We start from the raw sequence: 27,378 nt of genomic DNA on the forward strand, positions 1-27,378 counted from the left end.
AATGTAAGAATGACCTTCTCCCTCTGACCACTGATATAAGGGGGTCCTTCTCCCATTGGTCACCAATGTAAGGGACCACTACACTGACCACTGATATAAGGGAGTCCTCCCATTGGTCACCAACATAAGGGACCGCTACACTGACCACTGAGATAAGGGGGTCCTTCTCCCATTGGTCACCAACATAAGGGACTACTACACTGACCACTGATATAAGGGAATCCTCCCATTGGTTACCAACATAAAGGACTACTACACTAACCACTGATATAAGGAGGTCACTAGGAATGGGTTCCAAGTTTTGTCTGAACTGAGATTCAGACTGAATTTTGCTTTTTTGAAGATTCAGGAAATGGTTGAACCAATTAGGTATTCCTCAGAGTTGAATCTATTATTATCACTGCTATGTACTATCACACGCTCACCTCCCTCTCCTGGCCAGCCAGACTGAATGCATGGATTAAGGGTCTGGTATGTATTTCATCTGGGATCTCCACACTTTTTGTTTGTTTGTTTTTCTGTGTGAGGATGGGCTGTAGCAATATGGAGATTTATATATATAAAAAAAGTATAGTTTAAATTGCCTGCAAATGGCATTTCATTGCTGGCCCCAAGAAAGAAAGAAAGAAAGAAATAGAGAGAGAAAGAAAGATAGAGAGAGAAGGAGAGAGGAAAAAGGAGAAAGAAAGAGAGAAGAAGAAGATAGAGAGGAAAAAAGAGAGAGAAGGAGAGAGGAAAAAAGAGAAAGAGAGAGAGGGAAAGAAAGAGAAAGAAAGAAAAAAAAAGAAAAAGAGGGGGGGAGAGATAGGAGAAAAGAGAGAGAGAAAAGGGGGGGAGAGAGAGAAAGGTGGGAAGAGAAAGAAAGAAAGAAAAAGAGAGAGCGGGAGAGAGAAAAAAGAGAGGGGGGAGAGAGAGAGTAGAAAAGAGAGAGAAAAAAGAAAAAGGGGGGGGGGAGAGAGAGAGAGAAAAAAAAGAGAGGGGGAGAGAGGAGAAAAGAGAGAGGAAAAAAAGGGGGGGGGGAGAAGAAAAAGAGAGAGAGAGAGAAGTGGGGAAGGAAAGAAAGAAAAGGAAAGGAAGGAAAGGAAAGAAAGAAAGGAAAGGAAGAAAAGGAAAGGAAAGAAAGAAAGGAAAGGAAGAAAAGGAAAGAGAGAAATAAAAGGAAAGTAAGAAAGGAAAGAAAGGAAGAAAACGAAAGAAAGGAAGAAAAGGAAAGGAAAGAAAGAAAGGAAAGGAAGAAAAGGAAAGGAAAGAAAGAAATAAAAGGAAAGTAAGAAAGGAAAGAAAGGAAGAAAAGGAAAGGAAAGGAAGAAAGCAAGCACACAGATCAGTGAAAATACAAAGCAGACCATTGAAGTGGCAGCAAGAAACTGAGTAGGTAATAAAGGCAGCAACCCCGGCACACGTGTCACACACATGGCATGCAGTGTCACCTTGGATGGCACAGCAAGTGATCCTGGGAGACCCATCCCCCACACAGGAAATCCGTCTGGCCAGCAGCTGCTGACAGGGAATCCATGTGGCTGGCACACGCTCACCTCTCCTCCTGTCGGCATGGGTTCTGTGGTTCTCAATGAGCACACAACCGATGTGGGGCTCCCCAGGCAGCTCTCCCTCTGGGATGGTAATTAAGTGTTCTTGCAGGGCGACCACTTATTGTTATCTCACATATATATTCTTATTATTATAGACAAATTTACCCCCCTAACTCCTCCCACAGTTTTTACACTCCATAGACAGTAATATACGGAAACGTGCGGATTGTTCCCGATTGGTGTGCTATCACTTTGTGGAACATTTCGCTGAATGGTTCACGAAATATCAGTGTTTTTGTTGTGAAATTGGTCCTATAGGAATGAATGGAAGAATGTTCAAAACTAGAGTGTGAGCTGACAAAAGCTAGAGTGTGACAGCGGTGAAAGCTGAAAGTTGGCCTGGGCATGACGGGAATAAAAGTAGGCAAGGGGTTATTTTAAAAAGGCCATGTGCCCTAAATACATAATTGTATGGCACTGGGACTGATCCGTGATCTATAGCACATGCATTCAAGCACTGATCTGATCTGGTGAAGGTACAGGAATTAAGGTGATCTGAGGGGTGAATGTACAGGAATTGGGGTAATCTGAGTGGTGAAGGTGCAGGAATTGGGGCTGATCTTAGGTGTGAAGGTGCAGGAATTGGGGTGATGGTGCAGGAATTGGGGTGATAGGAGGGGTGAAGGTACAGGAATTGGGGTGATCTGAGGGGTGAAGGTGCAGGAATTGGGGTGATTTGAGGTGTGAAGGTGCAGGAATTGGGGTGATATGAGGGGTGAAGGTACGGGAATTGGGGTGATCTGAGGGGTGAAGGTGCAGGAATTGGAGTGATCTGAGGGGTGAACATGCAGGAATTGGGGTGATTTGAGGTGTGAAGGAGCAGGAATTGGGGTGATTTGAGTGAAGGTGCAGGAATTGGGGGTGATTTGAGGAGTGAAGGAGCAGGAATTGGGGTGATTTAAGGTGTGAAGGTGCAGGAATTGGGGTGATTTGAGGAGTGAAGGAGCAGGAATTGGGGGTGATTTGAGGAGTGAAGGAGCAGGAATTGGGGGTGATTTGAGGAGTGAAGGAGCAGGAATTGGGGTGATTTAAGGTGTGAAGGTGCAGGAATTGGGGTGATTTGAGGAGTGAAGGAGCAGGAATTGGGGTGATATGAGGGGTGATGGTGCAGGAATTGGGGTGATATGAGGGGTGAAGGTGCAGGAATTGGGGTGATCTGAGGGGTGAAGGTGCAGGAATTGGGGTGATTTGAGGTGTGAAGGTGCAGGAATTGGGGGTGATCTGAGGTGTGAAGGTGCAGGAATTGGGGTGATTTGAGGAGTGAAGGAGCAGGAATTGGGGTGATATGAGGGGTGATGGTGCAGGAATTGGGGTGATATGAGGGGTGAAGGTACAGGAATTGGGGTGATCTGAGGGGTGAAGGTGCAGGAATTGGAGTGATCTGAGGGGTAAACATGCAGGAATTGGGGTGATTTGAGGTGTGAAGGTGCAGGAATTGGGGGTGATTTGAGGAGTGAAGGAGCAGGAATTGGGGTGATATGAGGGGTGAAGGATCAGGAATTGGGGTGATCTGCACAAGGGTAAGTTACCAATTATTTGACCACTTTCCATTGCTCTTTAAAGCTCAATATTCATTTCTTACTATTATACAAGTATTTTTCACGATTGATGGTGACTTTTCGTTTTATATAATCGGCACTCTAAATTTCTTTGAAAACATTTTCGGCACACTACGCTCAAAAAGTTGCCTACCCCTGCTCTAGGCTTGTGTGACATTAAAGTGGGTGTGACCAGTGATATGATGCAACGCCGGGTCATCCGCCTTAGACTGAGCTCTGAGTGGTTGAATTTTAGTGCCAAATATTGAAGTTATGCACCGTAAGGTGAGTACATTCCAAACATAGCCCCATTTATACAGTAACGGTGAAAGGTTCAGGGACTTACCTGCAAATGACTTAGGAATGTATATAAAGACCAAACTTCATCTGCCATGCTGGGCATACCCCCGAAAGGGTCTTCAGGGACTGGGTTCCCTAGGAATGGATCATGGCCCTGGACCTGTAAAGCTACCTATGTGTGAGCAAGGAGAGGGTTGTTGGGTTCTTCTGGGCTATGCTAGGCACTGTGGGTGGGGTCACTCGCCTTGCACATAGGGTACCTTCGCTGTGTTGCAGTCATGAATACCCTGGTACAAGGCAGGGACCACTTTTAGGGAAAAGTCAACCTTAAGGTGGTCCTCCAACTTAGAGATGGGCCGAACACTGTGTACATTGTGTGAATAAGTCGGACTCCATTTAGCCTTTTGGTCCCGTGTCAATGCATACCTTGACTGTAACTATTGCATTTCAGAGGGACACGCTGAGCCTATGCCCACTCCACCCATCCAGCGTACCTCTGTCACCTCATCCCCAGCAACAGAATGGGGTCCCCCTGTGCACATAGCTGCTGCATGCACTTAGTTCCTCTTACTCTTCTGTACCTAGTGGCTAAGTCGAAGGCCTTCATGAAGCTGATCTGCTCCCATTGGTATGGGAGATGGACCACTGGAGAGGGAGTCCAAGAAGCAACCTGATCACTACAGCATAACACCTCACCTAGCACAGGTACCATGCTTCACAATAGGCTGCTTGTACTGGATACTGTTCTCTTGTTACTCTTGGCAACATTGTGGTTGCCCCAGCATACCTGAATAGGCAGAGTCCAACACTTACAAGCGCAAGGTGGCAATAGTCCATAATGACGGTGTCCAAATGAGTTGTCTTCAGAGCAGACCTTAGGTCTCAGCAGACTATCTACATGGTGCCATTGTGGTTCCCCAAGCAGAGTTCAACAGGTAAGTCTCAGTGACTCTCACTCTCTCTTCTCCTCTCCTTTACCCTACTCCTCTTCCCAAGATCCAAACTCCTGTCCCTTATATAATGACACAGGACTGGTGGGTCAGACCCAGAAAAGGCCTTCAGGAAGCTGATCTGCTCCCATTGGTATGAGAGATGGACCACTGGAGAGGGAGCCCAAGAAGCAACCTGATCGCTACAGCATAACACCTCACCTAGCACAGGTACCATGCTTCACAATAGGCTGCTTGTACTGGATACTGTTCTCTTGTTACTCTTGGCAACATCTTGCTGCTACTGCGAACCATGTTAACATTGGCAGAGGCGGACATTTTACCCCAATGTAATTTAACTAACCCAAACTTCAGATATCTACGTAAAGTGTGCCGGTTACTTTCATACACCCCTTTAAAATAACTTCAGACCAGGCAGGACCAGATTTTAAAGGCTTTACTGCAAATCTCCAGCATAACAGTTCAAACAGAACAAAAAGTCTTTCCCTAACTGACTATTTGTGGTTGCCCCAGCATACCTGCATAGGCAGAGTCCAACACTGACAAGTTCAAGGTGGCAATAGTCCATAATGACGGTGTCCAAATGAGTTGTCTTCAGAACAGACTTCAGGTCTCAGCAGACTATCTACATGGTGGCATTGTGGTTCCCCAAGCAGAGTTCAACAGGTAACTCTCAGTGACTCTCACTTTCTCTTCTCTCCTTCACCCTACTCCTCTTCCCAAAATCCAAACTCCTGTCCCTTATATAATAACACAGGACCGGTGGGTCAGACCCAGAAAACCTGTGAACTTAGCTCAGGGAGGGCGGCAAAAACATTAAATCCTCCCCCCTGGCTAGGGCAGCCATAACTAATTAACTTACAGTAGGCAACCTGCCTACATATGGCGAACTCAACAATTTGCACCAAGAGCTGGTGTGAGCACCTCATGCAGGATCCAGTGCTAGAAGCAACATTACAGACCGTCTTCAACGCGTAGGTTTGGGTTTGGCTCCCAAGGTTTTACAGAGGTTTCTCCGACCGAGATAGCTTCTGTATAGGCATTAGAAGACATTAAGGTGTTGCTTGAAGAATTCAAGTAAAATTAAAAATAAGAAATTAGTGAAGCTGATTTCTGTGATGGAAAAGAGGTCCATCACCTTCAAACACTAGCATGTGTCTCCCCTCTGATGATGTGCCTTTAGCACGAAAGGCCTAAGGAGGAACTGTGCAGAGCGTGACGTCATTCCACCGCCGGAGCCACGAGGAGGCCCGGCGGTCACCATCACTGGGGTCAGTACTGCTGTATTTTATTTTATACATGATGTACTACTTGCATACTGCCCTATTGTTCTTATAATAAAAACTCGTTTTTTGGACATACTACACTATTTTGGGCATCTGTTTCTTGGGGCTCCTGCCTGGAGCTTTCACTCCCATAGAAAAAGCACTTTGCCATCCTGAGACGAGGTTTTTTCCTGAAGTACCTGGCTGACCTTAAGGGGACCCCCTGGACCTATCTTAGGAGTCTGTGATGACCCACCGTGAGGGAGATGCCTGGCTTCTGATGTACCTATTGCTTGTGATGCATGATCACACATGCGCATAACCCATGCGTTTCCGGTGAGTGCGCATTTCTGTTATTCTGACAGAGTGGAGGTTGTGGGAATTCGTATATCTACAGTTTACCACTGTGGATATTGTACTATCACCTTATTGACTTTTCATCTTTTTAAGCGCTGCACTCTATTGTTTTGAAACTGATTGTTCATACCAGTGTCCTGATCACCACCATAATCCATACCAGTGTCCTGATCACCACCATACCCCATATCAGTGTCCTGATCACCATCATAACCCATACCAGTGTCCTGATCACCACCATAATCCATACCAGTGTCCTGATCACCACCATAACCCATATCAGTGTCCTGATCACCATCATACCCCATACCAGTGTCCTGATCACCATCATAACCCATACCAGTGTCCTGATCACCACCATACCCCATACCAGTGTCCTGATCACCATCATACCCCATACCAGTGTCCTGATCACCATCATAACCCATACCAGTGTCCTGATCACCACCATACCCCATACCAGTGTCCTGATCACCTCCATACCCCATACCAGTGTCCTGATCACCATCATAACCCATACCAGTGTCCTGATCACCAACATACCCCATATCAGTATCTTGATCACCGCCATACCAGCATCCTGATCACTGCCACATCCAATACCAGTGTCCTGATCACCATCATAACCCATTTCATTGTCCTGATCACCATCATAACCCATTTCATTGTCCTGATCACCGCCATACCCCATATCAGCATCTTGATCACCGCCATACCCCATATCAGCATCCTGATCACTGCCACACCCAATGCCAGCATCCCGATCACCACCATTCCAACTTCCTAATCACCATCATAACCCACACCATTGTCCTGATCACCAACATGCCCCATACCAGCATCCTGATCTCTTCCATACCCCATACCAGTGTCCTGATCACCATCATAACCCATACCAGTGTCCTGATCACCACCATAATCCATAACAGTGTCCTGATCACCTCCATACACCATACCAGTGTCCTGATCACCACCATACCAGTGTCCTGATCACCACCATACACCATACCAGTGTCCTGATCACCACCATACACCATACCAGCGTCCTGATCACCACCATACACCATACCAGCATCCTGATCTCTTCCATACCCCATACCAGTGTCCTGATCACCATCATAACCCATACCAGTGTCCTGATCTCTTCCATACCCCATACCAGTGTCCTGATCACCTCAATACACCATACCAGTGTCCTGATCACCACCATACACCATACCAGCATCCAGATCTCTTCCATACCCCATACTAGTGTCCTGATCACCATCATAACTCATACCAGTGTCCTGATCACCATCATAATCCATAACAGTGTCCTGATCACCGCCATACCCCATACCAGTGTCCTGATCATCTCCATACCCCATACCAGTGTCCTGATCACCTCCATACACCATACCAGTGTCCTGATCACCTCCATACAACATACCAGTGTCCTGATCATCTCCATACATCATACCAGTGTCCTGATCACCATCATAACCCATTTCATTGTCCTGATCACCATCATAACCCATTTCATTGTCCTGATCACCGCCATACCCCATATCAGCATCTTGATCACCGCCATACCCCATATCAGCATCCTGATCACTGCCACACCCAATGCCAGCATCCCGATCACCACCATTCCAACTTCCTAATCACCATCATAACCCACACCATTGTCCTGATCACCAACATGCCCCATACCAGCATCCTGATCTCTTCCATACCCCATATCAGTGTCCTGATCACCATCATAACCCATACCAGTGTCCTGATCACCACCATAATCCATAACAGTGTCCTGATCACCTCCATACACCATACCAGTGTCCTGATCACCACCATACACCATACCAGCATCCTGATCTCTTCCATACCCCATACCAGTGTCCTGATCACCATCATAACCCATACCAGTGTCCTGATCACCACCATAATCCATAACAGTGTCCTGATCACCTCCATACACCATACCAGTGTCCTGATCAACACCATACCAGCATCCTGATCTCTTCCATACCCCATACCAGTGTCCTGATCACCATCATAACCCATACCAGTGTCCTGATCACCACCATAATCCATAACAGTGTCCTGATCACCGCCATACCCCATACCAGTGTCCTGATCACCTCCATACAACATACCAGTGTCCTGATCATCTCCATACCAGCATCCTGATCACCACCATACCAGCATCCTGATCACCGCCATAATCCATAACAGTGTCCTGATCGCCATCATAACCCATACCAGTGTCCTGATCACCACCATACCAGCATCCTGATCACCGCCATAATCCATAACAGTGTCCTGATCGCCATCATAACCCATACCAGTGTCCTGATCACCAACATACCCCATATCAGCATCTTGATCACCACCATACCCCATTACCTGCTTCCTGATCACTGCCACACCCAATACCAGCATCCCGATCACCACCATACCAGCTTCCTGATCATCATCATAACCCACACCATTGCCCTGATCACCAACATACCCCATACCAGCATCCTGATCTCCTCCATACCAGCATCCTGATCACTGTCACACCCAATACCAGCATCCTGATCACAAACATACCCCATACCAGCATTCTGATCACAAACATACCTCATACCAGCATTCTGATCACCACCATACCCCATACCAGCATTCTGATCACTGCTATACCCCACACCAAAGTCCTTTTCACAGCCATGTACAGTGTTGTCATCACCGTACCATTATCAGTTTCTCCAATTGCTTCCACTGTCCTGGTGCTCCAGGGCCTCCATAATTTGAAATTAGATTCACAATTTATGCTCCTGGAAGGCCTGAAGGTGATCCTTGGATTTTCAGCCCTTCTATGCATCTAGACTGTGAAAGTCTCACACGTGTTATCCCCGTGCTAAGGATGCATAGCAAGATTTGTTTTGGGGTGTAATTGTGAGTATGCCCATGCTGTGTGTGAGAAATAACTTGTTAAAATGACAACTTTGTGAAAAAAAAAACCACATTTAATTTCTACATTTTCCAAAAAAACTGTGACAACACATTACAACTTCAAAAAACTCACTTTTCCTGTTATTAAATACCTCAAACTGTCTACTTTACAAAAAGAGGTCATCTGGGGGGGGGGGGTATTTTTACTGTCCTGACATTTTTGGGCCTCTAGGCCATCAGTACTGATCAAGATTGATTGATTTTCAAATATATATATATATATACACACACACACACACACATATATATATATATATCAATCATAGGCTGTATAACTTTCACACATACGGATCGATATACACTATTTTTTGGTTAGGTTTACCAAAAAAGTAGCAGAATAGTTTGCCCTACATTTACAGTAGAAGATTATTTATTTGTCAAATAACTAAAAAAAAAAAACAAGTTGTGATTAAATACCACCAAAAATAAGCTGTCTAAAAAAAACAAAAACAATAAGAATTTCATTTGGGTACAGCGTTGCATGGCTGAGTAATTGTCATTCATGGCTGAATGCTGAAAATTGGCCTGGACTTGGAAGGGCTTGAATGTGTCTGGACTTGAGGAGGTTCATTCTAAACTGAAGACCTGTAATTTCCTATTAAAAATTGAAAAAAATGCAGCAATAAGCGTATAACAAGAATAACCAAAATACAAAACGTTCAGCACATACAATAAAAAAAGTCCAGTGTTGAAATGACAACATAAATCCAATGTGTGTCCAAAGGAAACCTCAAAGGGGAAATAAGAAAGGGTCCTCCACCAACACCAAACACACTGCCCCTTACTTTTGACCCCTGAAAAAAGGTCAGTAAGCGCTGTATGTTTCACAGAAACAATCATTGGATTAATTATATGTCTTGACTTTCCGTCCTTAAAAATGATACTTCTACCGAACAGCACCTAAATTCCTTGTGACCTCATACGGGATATTCCAAAACAAAAAAAATATTCCTCATAGTGTAGTCAATAGTGGTCATTTAATGGATAAATAGTCATGCACATACATCATCAACTCAGAAAATCAGCATGTCTCCATAATCATCAAAGATAGTTTCAAACCAACAGGATGGAAGTCACGTTCTAGCTCCACCCAACACGTTTCGTCATCAGGGGTGAAATTTCCTATTACAGTGCAATCTACTGGCCAAATAAGGTCTTTTCAGATTTAAGTCAATGGTTGTTTTCAATACTATTGGTATAATTAACTTGTGTTATTGTTCTTCAATGTCTACTGTACTCATACATGCATGATCAAGATCTCAGCTCTTCCTATGAAACCTGACAAAGAAATTTAAAGGGTCTACCTAAAAAAATTAGTTGCGTCAAGCATTTGCCCAGCTGGAACTTACGATTGTAAGAAATCATTTGCCATGGTTGGGCAAATGTCAGTCACATTTGACAAACAAAATGTACCAATGAAAGGTGATGACTCCATTTTTATTCTTCTCCTGCTATCAATGACCAACCCGGTCCCACACTTCATGTCTTTGGTGACCTCTGATCTCCTTATGAACTGTTTCTTCCATGATGATGATCAGCCATGGAGTATATCTGAGGTGTATATCAGGTTGTGCTTCTTCCCCACATGAGAGCTGGGATGTCTGGGATGTCCAGCAACATTCATCTTGAAAACATTTCCGACACTAATACACCTCCAGGGTTGTGTGGGACCCCTGATGTACAGGAAGACAGGACTTCAGTGAGGAACATTTCCCTCACTCAGGACAGGAAAGTGGCTTCTCCCCCGTGTGAGATCTCTGTAAAGATTGGATTTGTCTGAAAAACATTTCCCGCACTTAGGTCAGGAAAGTGGCTTCGCCCCCGTGTGAGATCTCTGATGTCTGTAAAGATTGGACTTGACTGAAAAACATTTCCCGCACTCAGTACAGGAATACGGCTTCTCTCCTTTATGGGACCTCTGATGTGAGACAAGGTATGATATTTGTACAAAGCATTTCCCGCACTCGGAACAGGAATACGGCTTCTCACTTGCATGCAATCTCTGATGTCTGTAAAGACAGGACTTTCGTGAAAAACATTTCCCACACTCAGAACAGGAATATGGCTTCTCGTCTGTGTGAGATGTTTGATGTCTGACAAGTTGTGATTTTTTTACAAAACATTTTCCACACTCAGAACAGGAATACGGCTTCTCACCCGTGTGCAATATCTGATGGTCATAAAGCTTGGACTTGTCTGAGAAACATTTTCCGCACTCAGTACAGGAAAATGGCTTCTCCCCAGTGTGAGACCTTTGGTGTCTATAGAGATTTGACTTTCTTGCAAAACATTTCCCACACTCAGAGCAGAAATAAGGCTTTTCACCCACATGCAATCTTTGATGTGTATAAAGACTGGACTTCTGTGAAAAACATTTCCCGCACTCAGAACAGGAATACGGCTTCTCACCTGTGTGTAATCTATGATGTCTGCAAAGACTGGATTTCAATAAAAATGTTTTCCCACACTCAGTACAGGAATACGGCTTTTCCCCCGTGTGAGACTTTTGATGTTTAACAAGTTGTGATTTTTGTACAAAACATTTCCTGCACTCAGGACATGAAAACGGCTTATCTCCTGTGTGCAATCTCTGGTGTTTGCAAAGATTGGACTTCTGTGAAAAGCATTTCCCGCACTCAGAACAGGAATACGGCTTTTCTCCTGTATGAGACCTTTTATGTATGACAAGCTCTGATTTTTGTACAAAACATTTCCCGCACTCAGGACAGGAATATGGCTTCACACCTGTGTGCAATCGCTGATGTTCATAAAGATTGGATATGTGTGAAAAACATTTCCCGCACTCACAACACGAAAATGGCTTCTCCCCCGTGTGAGACCTCTGATGTACGACAAACTCTGATTTATACACAAAGCATTTCTCACACTCAGAACAGGAATAAGGTTTTTCCCCCGTGTGAGATGTTTGATGTCTGACAAGTAATGATTTTTGTACAAAACATTTTTCACACTCAGAACAAGAATAAGGCTTCTCACCCGTGTGCAATCGCTGATGCTCATGAAGCTTGGACTTAGCTGAGAAACATTTCCCACACTCGGGACAGGAATATGGCTTCTCCCCAGAGTGTGACCTCTGATGTCTATAAAGACCAGATGTCTGTGAAAAACATTTCCCACACACAGGACAGGAATGTGGCTTCTCACCTGTATGCAATCTCTGATGTGTATACAGACTGGACTTCTGTGAAAAACATTTCCCGCACTCAGAACAGGAATGCATTTTTTCACACGTATGCAATCTCTTATGTCTGTAAAGACTGGATTTCAACAAAAAACATTTCCCGCACTCAGAACATGAATACTCCTTCTCACCAGTATGAGATTTTTTATGCATTATAAATCTGGATTTAAAACGGAAACTCTTCCCGCACTCAGTACAGGAGAAGCTCTTCCCTGTTGGAAGGCCGGCCCGGTCCCGCACAGTCTGAGGTTCCTCAGGATACGAGGAATACGATGGTCCATCTACACTGGGTGGTGCCGGATGGACATTGGAGGGAGCCGGGTTTTCTCCTGGACTATACTGTGTGATGTCCTCATCTTCTACTTTCCAGTCTGGAGACAAAGTGAGACAATCCTCGGAGGTTTTCCTCATCTCCCGGCCATGGACTAAAATACAAAGACAAAGAGGATTACTAGACAGGAGCTGATTGGTTCCCCCAAACCAGGACTCCACATACATCAGGCAGCTTGGTCTCTGAGAAGCTTACAATTCCACCCTTAAGGGAACTAGGAAATGGCTCCTCTGATCTCCTACCAGGTCATTTCTTTATTCATGGACCTTAGTCAGAGAGTGAGGAAACAACCAGAACTGTCTTTTATAGGAGGGACAGTGATGAGGGGATTATAGGACGAGGGTCCCCACCCCCTCTATCACTCATCACCATCTTCCCAACACAAGAAGTACTGCACTTCCTTATTTAGTCCATGATTTAGTCATGAAGAACAGCGGGGCTGAGCCCCACCAGAGGTCAGAGAGTGAGGTCTGTGCCCCAATCAAATCAACAGATATAAAAAGTCCAAATGGTAGAAAATGGGTTTGAAAAAAAGAAAATACATTATATATAGCAGTGGATTGGGGTAGAGTGCTTGAAATATATAGTATATGATACAACAGTTAGGACTATATACTATTAGAATTATGGAATGTACAACATAGGAGTGTATAGTGCAGGGGATGCTTATATTCAGTAATCAGTGAAAACTTAAATGTTTTTTGAGACTAGCTGCAGGGGTCCCACACCACTGCCTGCCATATCCTAAAATTGCTTTGTCAGAGATCTTGGTAGACCTGGACATGGAGCAGAAGACCTAGGACACATGCTCCAGGTCAAGCATTGCCTATACAAAAAATTAATATTTTGCATCTGAACCCCAGAACCTCCATAAATCCAGTCTAGATACATAAATTGTGTCTGCAGCACAGAGAAGGAAGATTATCCGAGAGAAATCCAGGAATACAGGACGGGGAACACAGCTCAGGAAAGTGACCAGGGGATTACAGGCTGATATCACCCAGTCCCCGCCCTACTCTGGACCAATCAGTGAGCAGTATGGGTGGAGGAATGGATTTAGTGTTCATGACCCACCTGTGCTGATCTCTGTAGGAGTGTCCTCCTCTATAAATGTCCCCGTTATTCCATCCTCCTCCATAGACTGCTGATCATCCCTCACATACGCCTCTTCTTCTTCTGATTTAACCTCAACTTTTACATCTATCAGATCTTCACCCTAAACAAAGAGAAGGAGAGAAAATATCATAAACAAATTGTAAGATTTAATATTGTGACATCACATAAAGAAAAATCCACACATTGTCTCCACAAGTCCATGTTGTAGATTCTGCATCCCACCAACCTTGTAATGGTGAGGGATGGTGTGACCTTCCTGTGTGAAATCCAGGGAATACAGAGGACGGGGACATCTCTCTGGTGGGTTCCTGGTATTAGGAGGCTCCATCATATCCTTGTGTCCTTCTGAAAACTCCACCATCACTCCATACTCCTCATCCTCCTCTTTATACTCTTCTTTAAAAAGAATATTATCATCCCCGAGGATTCCACTCTGAAAGATATAATAAAACATTCATTGTAACAAACATGCTGTGTATAAATCACAACTACCAATAATTGTCATCATCTACCTGATGATGGTGAGGGATGGTGTGACCTTCCTGTGTGGAATCCCGGGAATACAGAGGACGGGGACATCTCTCTGGTGGGTTCCCATGACTGGATCCATCTGTAGGAAACACACACACTGACTGAATCCATTGTTTCTATGTGTTTATCAGATGATGGGGGATCTAGGTGGATCCTCCGTACTGCTCTCTCCTTTACAATAAAGTCTCCTCTTACCCGGTGATGTGAGGGGCGGCTGATTGTCCATCATGACGTCCTTGTAGAGATCCTTGTGTCCTTCTAAATACTCCCACTCCTCCATGGAGAAATAGACAGTGACACCCTGACACCTTATAGGAACCTGACACACACAATGATACAGTCACCATCCAGACACATCCCTTGTCTGTTACTGGAGAATGTCCCAGAATTCCCGGCACCGCTCACCTCTCCTGTCAGCAGCTCCATCATCTTCTTGATGACTTCTAGAATCTTCTGCATGTTGTGTCTCTCAGGGTTTAGGGAGTCACATGGAGGCACTGTGATGGTCATATGATCACCTGACTTCAGAAGAGGAAATCTCTGTATTGAGGAACCAATAGAAATATCATGTTAGACTCCCAGAATCCTCCTCACCTCTCCGGTCAGGTCTGTGTGATGTCATGTGACCTCCCAGAATCCTCCTCACCTCTCTGGTCAGGTCTGTTTTATTAATAGAGATAAGAGTGATGTCATGTGACCTCCCAGAATCCTCCTCACCTCTCCGGTCAGGTCTGTGTTTTATTAATAGAGATGAGTGATGTCATGTGACCTCCCAGAATCCTCCTCACCTCTCTGGTCAGGTCTGTGTTATTAATAGAGATAAGAGTGATGTCATGTGACCTCCCAGAATCCTCCTCACCTCTCCGGTCAGGTCTGTGTTTTATTAATAGAGATGAGTGATGTCATGTGACCTCCCAGAATCCTCCTCACCTCTCTGGTCAGGTCTGTGTTATTAATAGAGATAAGAGTGATGTCATGTGACCTCCCAGAATCCTCCTCACCTCTCCGGTCAGCAGGTAGATGATCTCCAGGGTGAGGTTTAGTATCTTCTCAGTCATGTGACTCCGGTCCTCCTCCATCCTCATTGGTGCCATCATGTGATCACCTCTCCTGTCAGCAGCTCAGTGATCTCTCTGGTGACTTCTAGAATCTTCTTCTTCTTTCTCTCTTCTATCAGGGAGGGAGGTGGAGGCAATGTGATGTCATATGATCTCCAGACTTCACAGGAGGAAAACTCTACATCTGAACACAAATAGTAAAATCAAATGATATTCCCAGAATCCTCCTCACCTCTCTGGTCAGGGTCAAGTCTCATTTTAAATAAGCCCTACTGCAAGCTCAGGTATTATTTCCCTACGCTGCCCCAACCCCCCTGATCCCCATATACTGTTCCCTCCTGATCCCCATATACTGTTCCCTCCTGATCCCCATATACTGTTCCCTCCTGATCCCCATATACTGTTCCCCCGATCCCCATATACTGTTCCCTCCTGATCCCCATATACTGTTCCCTCCTGATCCCTATATACTGTTCCCCCCTGATCCCCATATACTGTTCCCCCGATCCCCATATACTGTTCCCTCCTGATCCCCATATACTGTTCCCCCCTGATCCCCATATACTGTTCCCCCCTGATCCCCATATACTGTTCCCTCCTGATCCCCATATATTGTTCCCCCCTGATACCCATATACTGTTCCCCCCTGATCCCCATATACTGTTCCCCCCTGATCCCCATATACTGTTCCCCCCTGATCCCCATATACTGTTCCCCCCTGATCCCCATATACTGTTCCCCCCTGATCCCCATATACAGTTCCCAACTGATCCCCATATACTGTTCCCCCCTGATCCCCATATACTGTTCCCCCCGATCCCCATATACTGTTCCCCCCGATCCCCATATACTGTTCCCTCCTGATCCCCATATACTGTTCCCCCCGATCCCCATATACTGTTCCCCCCTGATACCCATATACTGCTCCCTCCTGATCCCCATATACTGTTATACTGTTCCCCCTGATCCCCATATACTGTTATACTGTTCCCCCCTGATCCCCATATACTGTTATACTGTTCCCCCTGATCCCCATATACTGTTCCCCCCGATCCCCATATACTGCTCTCCCCTGTTCCCAATATACTGTTCCCTCCTGATCCCCATATACTGTTATACTGTTCCCCACTGATCCCCATATACTGTCCCCCCCCGATCCCCATATACTGCTCTCCCCTGTTCCCAATATACTGTTCCCTCCTGATCCCCATATATTGTTCCCCCCTGATACCCATATACTGCTCCCCCCTGATCCCCATATACTGTTATACTGTTCCCCCCTGATCCCCATATACTGTTCCCCCCTGATCCCCATATACTGTTCCCTCCTGATCCCCATATACTGTTCCCCCGATCCCCATATACAGTTCCCAACTGATCCCCATATACTGTTCCCCCCGATCCCCATATACTGTTCCCTCCTGATCCCCATATACTATTCCCCCCTGATCCCCATATACTGTTCCCTCCTGATCCCCATATACTGTTCCCCCCTGATCCCCATATACTGTTCCCCCCTGATCCCCATATACTGCTCTCCCCTGTTCCCAATATACTGTTCCCTCCTGATCCCCATATACTGTTATACTGTTCCCCCCTGATCCCCATATACTGTCCCCCCCCCCGATCCCCATATACTGCTCTCCCCTGTTCCCAATATACTGTTCCCTCCTGATCCCCATATACTGCTCCCCCCTGATCCCCATATACTGTTATACTGTTCCCCCCTAATCCCCATATACTGTTCCCCCCTGATCCCCATATACTGTTCCCCCCTGATCCCCATATACTGTTCCCCCGATCCCCATATACAGTTCCCAACTGATCCCCATATACAGTTCCCCCCTGATCCCCATACACTGTTCCCCCCGATCCCCATATACTGTTCCCTCCTGATCCCCATATACTGTTCCCCCCTGATCCCCATATACTGTTCCCCCCTGATCCCCATATACTGCTCTCCCCTGTTCCCAATATACTGCTCCCCCCTGATCCCCATATACTGTTATACTGTTCCCCCCGATCCCCATATACTGTTATACTGTTCCCCCCTGATCCCCATATACTGTTATACTGTTCTCCCCGATCCCCATATACTGCTCTCCCCTGTTCCCAATATACTGTTCCCCCCTGATCCCCATATACTGTCCCCCCCCCCGATCCCCATATACTGCTCTCCCCTGTTCCCAATATACTGTTCCCTCCTGATCCCCATATATTGTTCCCCCCTGATCCCCATATACTGTTCCCCCCTGATCCCCATATACTGTTCCCTCCTGATCCCCATATACTGTTCCCCCGATCCCCATATACTGTTCCCTCCTGATCCCCATATACTGTTCCCTCCTGATCCCCATATACTGTTCCCTCCTGATCCCCATATACTGTTCCCTCCTGATCCCCATATACTGTTCCCTCCTGATCCCCATATACTGTTCCCCCGATCCCCATATACAGTTCCCAACTGATTCCCATATACTGTTCCCTCCTGATCCCCATATATTGTTCCCCCCTGATCCCCATATACTGTTCCCCCCTGATCCCCATATACTGTTCCCTCCTGATCCCCATATACTGTTCCCCCGATCCCCATATACAGTTCCCAACTGATCCCCATATACTGTTCCCTCCTGATCCCCATATACTGTTCCCTCCTGATCCCCATATACTGTTCCCTCCTGATCCCCATATACTGTTCCCCCCTGATCCCCATATACTGTTCCCCCCGATCCCCATATACTGTTCCCCCCTGATCCCCATATACTGCTCTCCCCTGTTCCCAATATACTGTTCCCTCCTGATCCCCATATACTGTTATACTGTTCCCCCCTGATCCCCATATACTGTCCCCCCCCCCCCGATCCCCATATACTGCTCTCCCCTGTTCCCAATATACTGTTCCCTCCTGATCCCCATATATTGTTCCCCCCTGATACCCATATACTGCTCCCCCCTGATCCCCATATACTGCTCCCCCCTGATCCCCATATACTGTTCCCCCCGATCCCCATATACTGCTCCCCCCTGATCCCCATATACTGTTATACTGTTCCCCCTGATCCCCATATACTGTTATACTGCTCCCCCCTGATCCCCATATACTGTTCCCTCCTGATCCCCATATACTGTTCCCTCCTGATCCCCATATACTGTTCCCTCCTGGCCTCCCTGTGCTATACTGTTCTCCATTCCCCCCCCCACATTGTTCCCCCCATGCTATACTGTTCCCTCCTGGCCCCGTATACCACTCCCTCCTAGTCCTCCTGTACTGTTCCCTCCTGGCCCCTCTGTACTGTTCCATCCTGGATCCCGTGTGCTCTTCCCTGCTGTCCCCCTGTACACAGCCTATCTCAAGTTTGACCCAAAATTGAGCATCTGCACAAAAAACAGCAAACACAAGGTGCACAATAAGTAGATAAGTTGTAATATTTATTCTATTCTTTAATTTTTTTTTTAAGAATAATTGTTATATCTACAGCCGGCTGATCACATCAACGTTCCCTGAGCTGTGCATACGAGATTTATTTCAGGGGTTCCCCGAGATCACAGACTTTTTGCCAGGGGTTCCTCTAAGGTAGAAAGGTTGAGAAAACCTGGTGTAGACTGATTAAGGGGAGAAGGTGACTGGTGGGAAAGGTGACCCATCTCCACAATGAGGAGAAATGTGCACTTTCAAGATGGCGAATGGAGCGGCCGCATGATCACCAACCCTGGCGCCTCCCGCTGAATCCGCTACTATCCGGGCGGTAGCAGGCTCCGGAGCAACCACCAAAGGTCCTGCCAACACCCAGAAGGGGTGCTAGGTGCTCTGTCCCTCCGGCGGAGCTCCAATGGCTTGCGGCCTACCGTGGCACCTAAAGCCACGGTCTTTCCTGCTGGCCGCAGCTGCGTCGAACAGAGACGCCTCCACTCCAGCACGAGGGGACGCAACCACCACCCCCACTCCTACAGCCGCCATGGCGAACTGGGCGCTCTGTCCCTCCGGCGGAGCTCCGACAGCCCGCGGCCTACCGAGGAACCTAAAGCCTTGGACTTTCCTCCCGGCCGCGATGAACCGAGACGCCTCCACTCCAGCATGAGGGGACGCAACCGCCACCCCCACCCCCTTCCGTACCTACAGCCACCGTCCCATGCCAGAGAGAGGGGAAGCTACCACCACCCATACCGGTATCTATAGCCGCCGCAGAGAGAGGGAAGCAACAACCACCCCCACCAGTACCTACAGAGTGTAGGAAGCCAGCTCCATCGGCACTGAGAGGGTAAGCCGCCACCACCACCAGAACGGCTCCCCTGCTCCCCACCGTTTGCTACACAGCCGGCCCCCCCGCCCCTGCCACCGCACAGCCCCGAGCCCCGTCCAATCTGACAGAGGTGAGCCTGCCACGCGGCCTACAGCACCCATAGATGCCAGGCCCTACAACACCTACAGACACCGGATGCTACCGCTCCCACAGACACCGGGCCCTATAGCATCCACAAGCGCTGACCCACTGCACCCACAAGCGCCGGCCAACAGCACCTACAAGCGCCGGCGCACAACACCCACAGATGCCTGGCCCTACTGCACATACCGACGCCTAGCCTACAGCACCTACAGACGTCGGCCTACAGATGCCGTGCCCTACAGCACCTCCAGATGCCGTGCCCTACCGGACCTCCAGACGCCGTGCCCTACAGCACCTGCAGACACCGGGCCCTACAGCACCTCCAGACGCCGCGCCCTACAGCACCTCCAGACGCTGGGCCCTACAGCACCTTCAGACGCCGCGCCCTACAGCACCTCTAGATGCCGTGGCCCACAGCACCTCCAGACGCCGTGCCCCACAGCACCTCCAGATGCTGGGCCACAGCACCTAAAGACTGCCGCGACTAGCCAGCAGTAGACCCAGCTGCCCACTACTCTGTCTCTCCTCCTGCAGATGATGGGGTTGGCATGCTCTTGTCACTGCTGAGCACCTTCCAGGTCCTCCCAAACCCCCCCCTCTATCCTCCTCCTTCGAGGCCCACTGCATCCGGCTCTTCTCTCCCACCCCTCTGAGGATTGCAGTAATCTATCGACCTCCTGGACCCGTATCCCGCTTCCTTGATGAATTTTCCGCCTGGCAACCCTTCTTCCTCTCCTCTGAGTTACCCACCATCATCCTTGGAGACTTCTATATCCCTATCAATGTCAACAACCCGGCTACATCCCAACTCTTAACCTCTTCTTTTGCACTCACACAGTGCATACAGTCCTCCACCCACTCCGATGGGAACACCCTGGACCTCGTTTTCTCCCATCTCTGCACCCTCCACAACCTCACAAACACCCCCTTCCCTCTCTCTGACCACAACCTCATTACGTTCTCTGTCTCCCCATCCTCTAACACCTCCCCCCCAAACGTCAAACCATCACCAGCCGTAACCTCCGCAACCTGAACCCGGCCCCTCTCCACTCGGCAGCTGACCGTCTGTACGACAGTATCCTTCCACTGTCATGCCCTGACCTGGCCACTACTGCGTATAACGACTCGCTGTCAGCTGCCTTAGACTCCTTAGCACCCCTAACCACATGCAGCATTAGACCCCGACCGCTTCAACCCTGGCAGAACGACCCTAAAAATCTTAAAAGACGCAGTCACACGCTGGAGCGATTATGGCGCAAAACCAGAACCCCTCGAGCGTTCTCCCTCTACAAATCCGCCTTCCTCACCTACACCTCCTCCCTCCACGCCGCCAAACAAGCCTATTTTGTAACCCTCTTAAACACCCTCTCCTGTCCTCGCCGGCTCTTCTCCACTCTCAACGCCCTACTCTCTCCCCCCCACCTCCACCCAGTACCTCACTCAAAATAGGATCAACGCATTCCGTAAGGACATCACCAATGCTCAACCTACCTCCCCACCTAGCCTCTCTCCCACTATAACCCCATCAACTCTCCCCTCCTCTCACCTAGCAACTGCCCTGACCCCCACCACACCTAACATCCCGCACACTATAACCTCCCCAACACTCCACTCATTCAGCCTTGCTACCACTGAGGAGGTCACTAAGGTCTTTTCAGAAGCCCGCCTCACCACTTGCCCCTTGACCCTGTCCCCACACAACTCCTCCGGTCACCCTCCTCCTCCATCTTATGCTCCCTCACCCACATCTTCAATCTCTCCCTCTCTACTGGCGCATTCCCCTCCCCCCTAAAGCATGCGCACATCACCCCCATACTCAAATAACCCTCCCTGGACCCCACCGACCTAAAACCTTAGACCCATCTCCCTTCTCCCTGCTGCTATTTACATCCAAGCTCCTTGAGCGCTTAGTCTACAATCACCTAAGCTCCCACCTCACTGACAACTACCTCCTCGATCCCCTACAGTCTGGCTTCCATCCCCTACACTCCACCGAAACTGCCCTACTCAAAATCACTAATGACCTGCTAATGGCCACTACTCAGTCCTCTTACTCCTCGACCTCTCCGCGGCCTTCGACACGGTTGACCACCCCCTCCTCCTTAATAAACTACACTCTCTTGGTATCAGTGACTCCGCTCTCTCCTGGCTCTCCTCCTATCTATCCCAACGCTCCTTCAGTGTTACCTATAACGCTACCACCTCCCCCTCTCTGTTGGGGTCCCCCAAGGTTCTGTCCTAGGGGCCCTTCTTTTCTCCATCTACACCTCCTCCCTCGGCAAACTGATACACTCCCACGGCTTCAAATATCACCTCTACGCCGATGACACGCAAATTTACCTCTCTACCCCTCACCTCACCCCTTCAGTCTCCGCCTGTATCGCTCACCTACTGAACGACATATCAGACTGGATGTCGCTTCATTTCCTCAAATTGAACTTTTCCAAAACCGAGCTCCTAATCTTCCCCCCAGCCCGCGCCCCCCCATCCTCTCCATCACGACCAACAACGCCACCATCAGTCCCACCCCGCAAGCCAAAGTCCTAGGTGTCACTCTAGACTCAAACCTGTCCTTCCAACCCCATGTCCAATCGTTGGCAAACTCATGCAGGCTCCACCTCCGCAACATCTCCAAAATACGTTCGTTCCTAACCCCAGACACTACTAAACTACTCGTTCACTCCCTGATTATCTCACGTCTGGACTACTGCAACTCCCTTCTCACCGGCCTACCTCATCACAGACTATCCCCGCTTCAGTCAATCCTGAACTCAGTGGCAAGATTCATCCACTTTACCAACAGCTCCTCTTCTGTCACCCCCCTCTGTCATTCCCTCCACTGGCTCCCGATTGCCCAACGCATTAAATTCAAACTACTAACACTGACATACAAAGCCATTCATAACACTGCCCCAAACTACCTCACCGACCTGATACCCAAATACCACCCTACCCATAATCTTCGCTCCTCACAAGACCTACTTTCTAGCTCCCTGGTTTCCTCCTCCCACGCCCAACTGCAGGACTTCTCTAGGACTTCCCCCATTCTCAGGAACTCACTACCCCAATCCATCAGACTGTCACCTACCCTCCTCACCTTTAGGCGCACCCTGAAAACCCATCTCTTCAGAGAAACCTACCTCGCCCTCACCTAACAGCCGATCTCCTCCACTTCTCCCACCACTCCATCCCCCACAGCCACTTCCTCCTGTGCCACTTTCCCCTCCCTCCTAGATTGTAAGCTCGAAAGAGCAGAGCCCTCGAACCCCTCGTGTATTGTATTGTTACTGTATTGTCTCATGTTCTGTCCCCCACTATAATATACAGCGCTGAGCAAACCTTTTGGCGCTATATAAATACTGTATAATAATAATAATGTTCCGGCCCCGGAAGTGGGGGAATGTTGTGCCCCTGAAGGGGTTAATCTGGGTTCCCACACTATATATGTGTGTATCATCATCTGCTGGAGATAAAAGACGTCACAGTGACTATGGAGGAAGAGGATGGACATGACTATGGAGGAAGAGGACGGACATGACTATGGAGGAAGAGGACGGACATGACTAGAGGAAGAGGACGGACATGACTAGAGGAAGAGGACGGACGTGACTATGGAGGAAGAGGACGGACATGGCTATGGAGGAAGAGGACGGACGTGGCTATGGAGGAAGAGGACGGACGTGGCTATGGAGGAAGAGGACGGACGTGGCTATGGAGGAAGAGGACGGACGTGGCTATGGAGGAAGAGGACGGACGTGGCTATGGAGGAAGAGGACGGACGTGGCTATGGAGGAAGAGGACGGACGTGGCTATGGAGGAAGAGGACGGACATGACGGGGGGGTTACTGGGTGTAAATAGGAAATAGGCAACACAGTGGCTAAATGGTTAGCACTTCCGCCTGGCAGTAATAGGGTTGCTGGTTCAAATCCCGACCACGACACCACCTGCCTGGAGTTTGCATGTTCTCCCTGTGCCTGCGTGGGTTTCCTCTGGGTACTCCTGTTTCCTCCTCCCACACGCCAAAGACATGCTGGTAGGTTATTTGGCTCCTGTCTAAATTGTCCCTAGTATGTGTATGTATGAATGTGAGTTAGGGACCTTAGATTGTACACCCCTTGAGGGTTAGGGACTGATGGGAATGTACAATATATATGTAAAGTGCTGTGTAAATTGATGGCGCTATATAAGGACCTGAAATAAATAACTTCTTATTACCTCCTCTGCTGCCACGTCTCCTCTCTGCTTTTTCTGACCTCCCCTCTCACCCGGAACTTCCTGTCTGTACCTGACATTACTTCCTGTCTGTTCCTGACATCACTTCCTGTCTTCCATAGAGACTTCCTGTCTGGGTAGAAGTGAGATCCCCACCTTGTGGAGCTCAGAGGAACTGCAGCCCCGAGAAGCGTCTGGTAGTGTGACCCCGGCCTTGTGCTGGGTGTGTATGGACTGTATATTAAGTGTAGAGCTCACTAGTGTTGAAAAGGTAACACACACTATATTGCCATAAGTATTGCTCCGTCTGCCTTTCCACGCACATGAGCTTTAATGGCATCCCAGTCTTAGTCTGTAGGGTCCAATATTAACCCCTTCATGTCTAAGGGTAAAACAAATCTAAATGCCTAAGCACAATTTTGCAACGTTGACCTGTGTTAGTAAAACCGCACATATCATCACAACTACTTTGTACATCCGGGTGAATTATACCTTGATTTTTTAAGGACAAATTGGGCTTTCATTTGGTGGTAAATGGTAATGGATAACTGCTGATTTTTTTTTTATTATCAAAGGAAAGCTGGCCCAAAATAGTAAAAAAAATGTTTTATTTTTTAGCTGTGTGTTTCTTGTTAGGACCATAACCTACCACCAAAGAACAACCCAAAATAAATTCTCCAGCTCTTGACGATCGCAGCGATACCATATATGTGTGTGTTAGTTGTTGTTTTGTACCCGTAGTACAGCCCAGAATTATTAGTACGCATTTTGCTCTTGTCTTTTTTTTTTCATCTTGACCTTGACCTTTGACCCTGACCCAAACACTAACCCTGGCACTGAATTAGATCAAACCTAGATCTAGGTATTTTTTTTTATTTTTTATTTTATTTTTCAATATTTATTTATTTATCTTCTTTCTTTTTTTTTTCTTTTTTTTTACAAACTTTTTTTTCTCTCTATGCCAGGAGTTCTAGAGATACAATGTATCTCTCTTCTCCATTCATAGAGAGAGAAAAAAACAAGGGGGCAGGGCTGTACAGTGACTGATCCCTGTGATCGCCAATCAGAGGCTATCACAGCGATCATGTGACCCGGAATCGGGAGTCCCAGGTCCCGATCGTTAGAACGGGACCTGGGGCTCTCAATGACACCACGATCTCTGTGCTGGGAGCGCGCCGAGCGGCGCACTCCCAGTACAAAGACAGATAGGCAAATATACGGCCCCATGGAAAAAAGCCCAGTTCTGTGAGGTCGCATATTTGTGTGATGTCGGCGTGAAGGGGTTAAGTTGGCCCCGCCCTTTGCAGCTATAAGAGCTTCAGTTCTTCTGGGAAGGCCGTCCACAAGGTTTAGGAGGGTGTCTATGGGAAGGTTGGACCATTCTTCCAGAAGCACATTTGTCAGGTCAGGCACTGATGTCGGGGGAGGAGGCCTGGCTCACAGTCTCCACTCTAATTCATCCCAAAGGTGTTCTATGGGGTTGAGGTCAGGACTCTGTGCAGGCCAGTCAAGTTCCTCCCCCCCAAACTGGCTCCTCCATGTCTTTATGGACCTTGCTTTGTACACTGGTGTGCAGTCATGTTGAAACAGGAAGGGGCCATCCCCAAACTCTTCCCACAAAGTTGGGAGCATGAAATTGTCCAAAATGTCGCCTTAAGAGTTCCCTTCGCTGGAACTAGAGGGCCAAGCCCAACCCCTGAAAAACAACCCCACACCATAATCCCCCGTCACCAAACTTTACACTTGGCACAATGCAGTCAGGCAAGTACCGTTCTTCTGGCAACTGCCAAACCCAGACACGTCCATCAGATTTCCAGACAGAGAAGCGTGATTGGTCACTCCAGAGAACACGTCTCCCCTGCTCTAGAGTCCAGTGGCGGCGTGCTTTACACCACTGCATCTGCCACTTTGCATTGCACCTGGTGATGTAAGGCTTGGATGCAGCTGCTCAGCCATGGAAACCCATTCCATGAAGCTCTCTACGGACTGTTGTTGTGCTCATCTGAAGGCCACACCAAGGTTGGAGGTCTTTAGCTATTGACTCTGCAGACAGTTGGTGACTTCTGTGCACTGTGCGCTTCAGCATGCGCTGACTCCGCTCTGTCATGTGACGTGGCCTACCACTTGGTGGCTGAGTTGCTGTTGTTCCCAGTTGCTTCCACTTTGTTATAATCCCACTAACAGTTGAGCGTGGAATATTTAGTAGCCAGGAAATGTCACAGATGGACTTATTGCACAGGTGGCACCCTATCACGGAACCACGCTTGGAGTCACTGAGCTCCTGAGAGCGACCCATTCTTTCACCAATGTTTGTAGAAGCAGTCTGCATGTGTAGGGGCTTGATTTTATACACATGTGGCCATGGAGGGGATTGGAATCCAATGATTTGGAGGGTGGGCCCAATACTTCTGGCAATATAGTGTGCATACTCAGTAACCCAATACAGACATCAGTGCCATCCCACCACAAAAATAAATGGAAATCATGAAAGCCCACCTCCTCAGAATTACACAATATTTTCCCTTTTTAAAATGTGACCCTCCAGCAATGTGCTCTTCAGTGCTCACTCTTGGTCTGTGGATCCATATTGGACACACCACCTCTTCATGGTCCTTTCCCAATTTATAGATAGCATGGATGCTCACCTTAACCACTTAAGGACCGTACGCCCACAAGGTACTGCGAACGGGTGGCCTGTAGAGGCACAGGGTCGTACCTGTATGTCACTAGTTTTTTCTGGATACAGGGCGTGCGCATGCACCGCTACCTGCTGACCCCCACTGTGATTGTATGCAGCAGGAGTTGGCCAGCAGGTCCCAGCCTAGGGTAGCCACCTCATCCCTTTAAACCCAGACACATATGAATGACACAGGTTCTGGGGCTAATTGAATGCAGATGAGGCACTAATGAGTTTAATGACCACCATAATCAGCCACAGAAACTGCCATTCATATGTTTTCTGGGTTTAAAGGGATGAGGTGGCAACCCTAGTCCAGCCAATGATTCATAGCCGGGTCCTGCTGATTGGCTGTGTCCAATCACAGCCCAGAGCCCTGTGTAAGCAATGAACATAGGGCTCTGTGCAGAGACAACAATCTCTCTGTTTCTTCTCTCTGCACCTACACCACCTCCCTCCACTCCGCTAAGCAAGCCTATTTCGTTAACCTCATCAACACCCTCTCCACCTGTCCTCGCTGGCTCTTCTCCACTTTCAAATCCCTGCTCTTTCCCCCCCACCTCCACTCAGTACCTCACTCACCGCCCATGAGATTGCCAATCATTTCCAAAACAAGATTGACGCAATCCGTAAGGACATTGTCAACTCACAATCTACCTCTCCACCTTGCCCCCCCATCACCCCCTCAACTCTCCCCTCCTCCGACCTCATACCCGCACCACACCCCACACACCATCACCTCCCCAACGCTCCTTCAGCCCAGCTACCACTGAGGAGTTCACTAAGGTCTTCACTGAAGCCCTCCTCACCACTTGCCCCACTGGACCCTATCCCCTCACAGCTCCTCCATTCACCCCCCTCCTCCATCATTCGCTCCCTCACCCACA

General features: G+C 48.0%; 2 protein-coding genes across 2 annotated transcripts; both read right to left on the reverse strand.

Moving 5' to 3' along the window:
• Positions 1 to 8,970: 8,970 nt before the first annotated feature.
• Positions 8,971 to 12,681, reverse strand: LOC149429886 (uncharacterized). Its single transcript, XM_089666317.1, has one exon. It carries the CDS (start codon positions 12,676 to 12,678, stop codon positions 10,780 to 10,782), a length of 1,899 nt encoding a protein of 632 aa, XP_089522443.1. The 5' UTR covers positions 12,679 to 12,681; the 3' UTR covers positions 8,971 to 10,779.
• A 75-nt stretch (positions 12,682 to 12,756) lies between these two features.
• LOC149429887 (uncharacterized) lies at positions 12,757 to 14,081 on the reverse strand. Its single transcript, XM_089666354.1, has 2 exons — positions 13,854 to 14,081; positions 12,757 to 13,727 (listed from the first exon to the last, which is right to left on the reverse strand). The coding sequence occupies exons 1-2, from the start codon at positions 14,079 to 14,081 to the stop codon at positions 13,575 to 13,577; spliced, it is 381 nt and encodes a 126-aa protein (XP_089522480.1). The 3' UTR covers positions 12,757 to 13,574.
• Between the last annotated feature and the right edge of the window lie 13,297 nt (positions 14,082 to 27,378).

Source organism: Staurois parvus, unplaced genomic scaffold (assembly GCF_062004578.1).
Source record: "Staurois parvus isolate SC_StPar_1 unplaced genomic scaffold, SC_StPar_1.0 ptg002686l, whole genome shotgun sequence".
NCBI lineage: Eukaryota > Metazoa > Chordata > Amphibia > Anura > Ranidae > Staurois > Staurois parvus.

Coding starts and splice junctions, on each gene's coding strand:
- LOC149429886 (XM_089666317.1), bottom strand. CDS start 12,678: ATGTATGTGGAGTCCTGGTTTGGGGGAACCAATCAGCTCCTGTCTAGT.
- LOC149429887 (XM_089666354.1), bottom strand. CDS start 14,081: ATGTTTTATTATATCTTTCAGAGTGGAATCCTCGGGGATGATAATATT. Junction 13,728..13,853: donor CCATCCCTCACCATTACAAG/GTTGGTGGGATG, acceptor CTCTTTGTTTAG/GGTGAAGATCTGATAGATGT.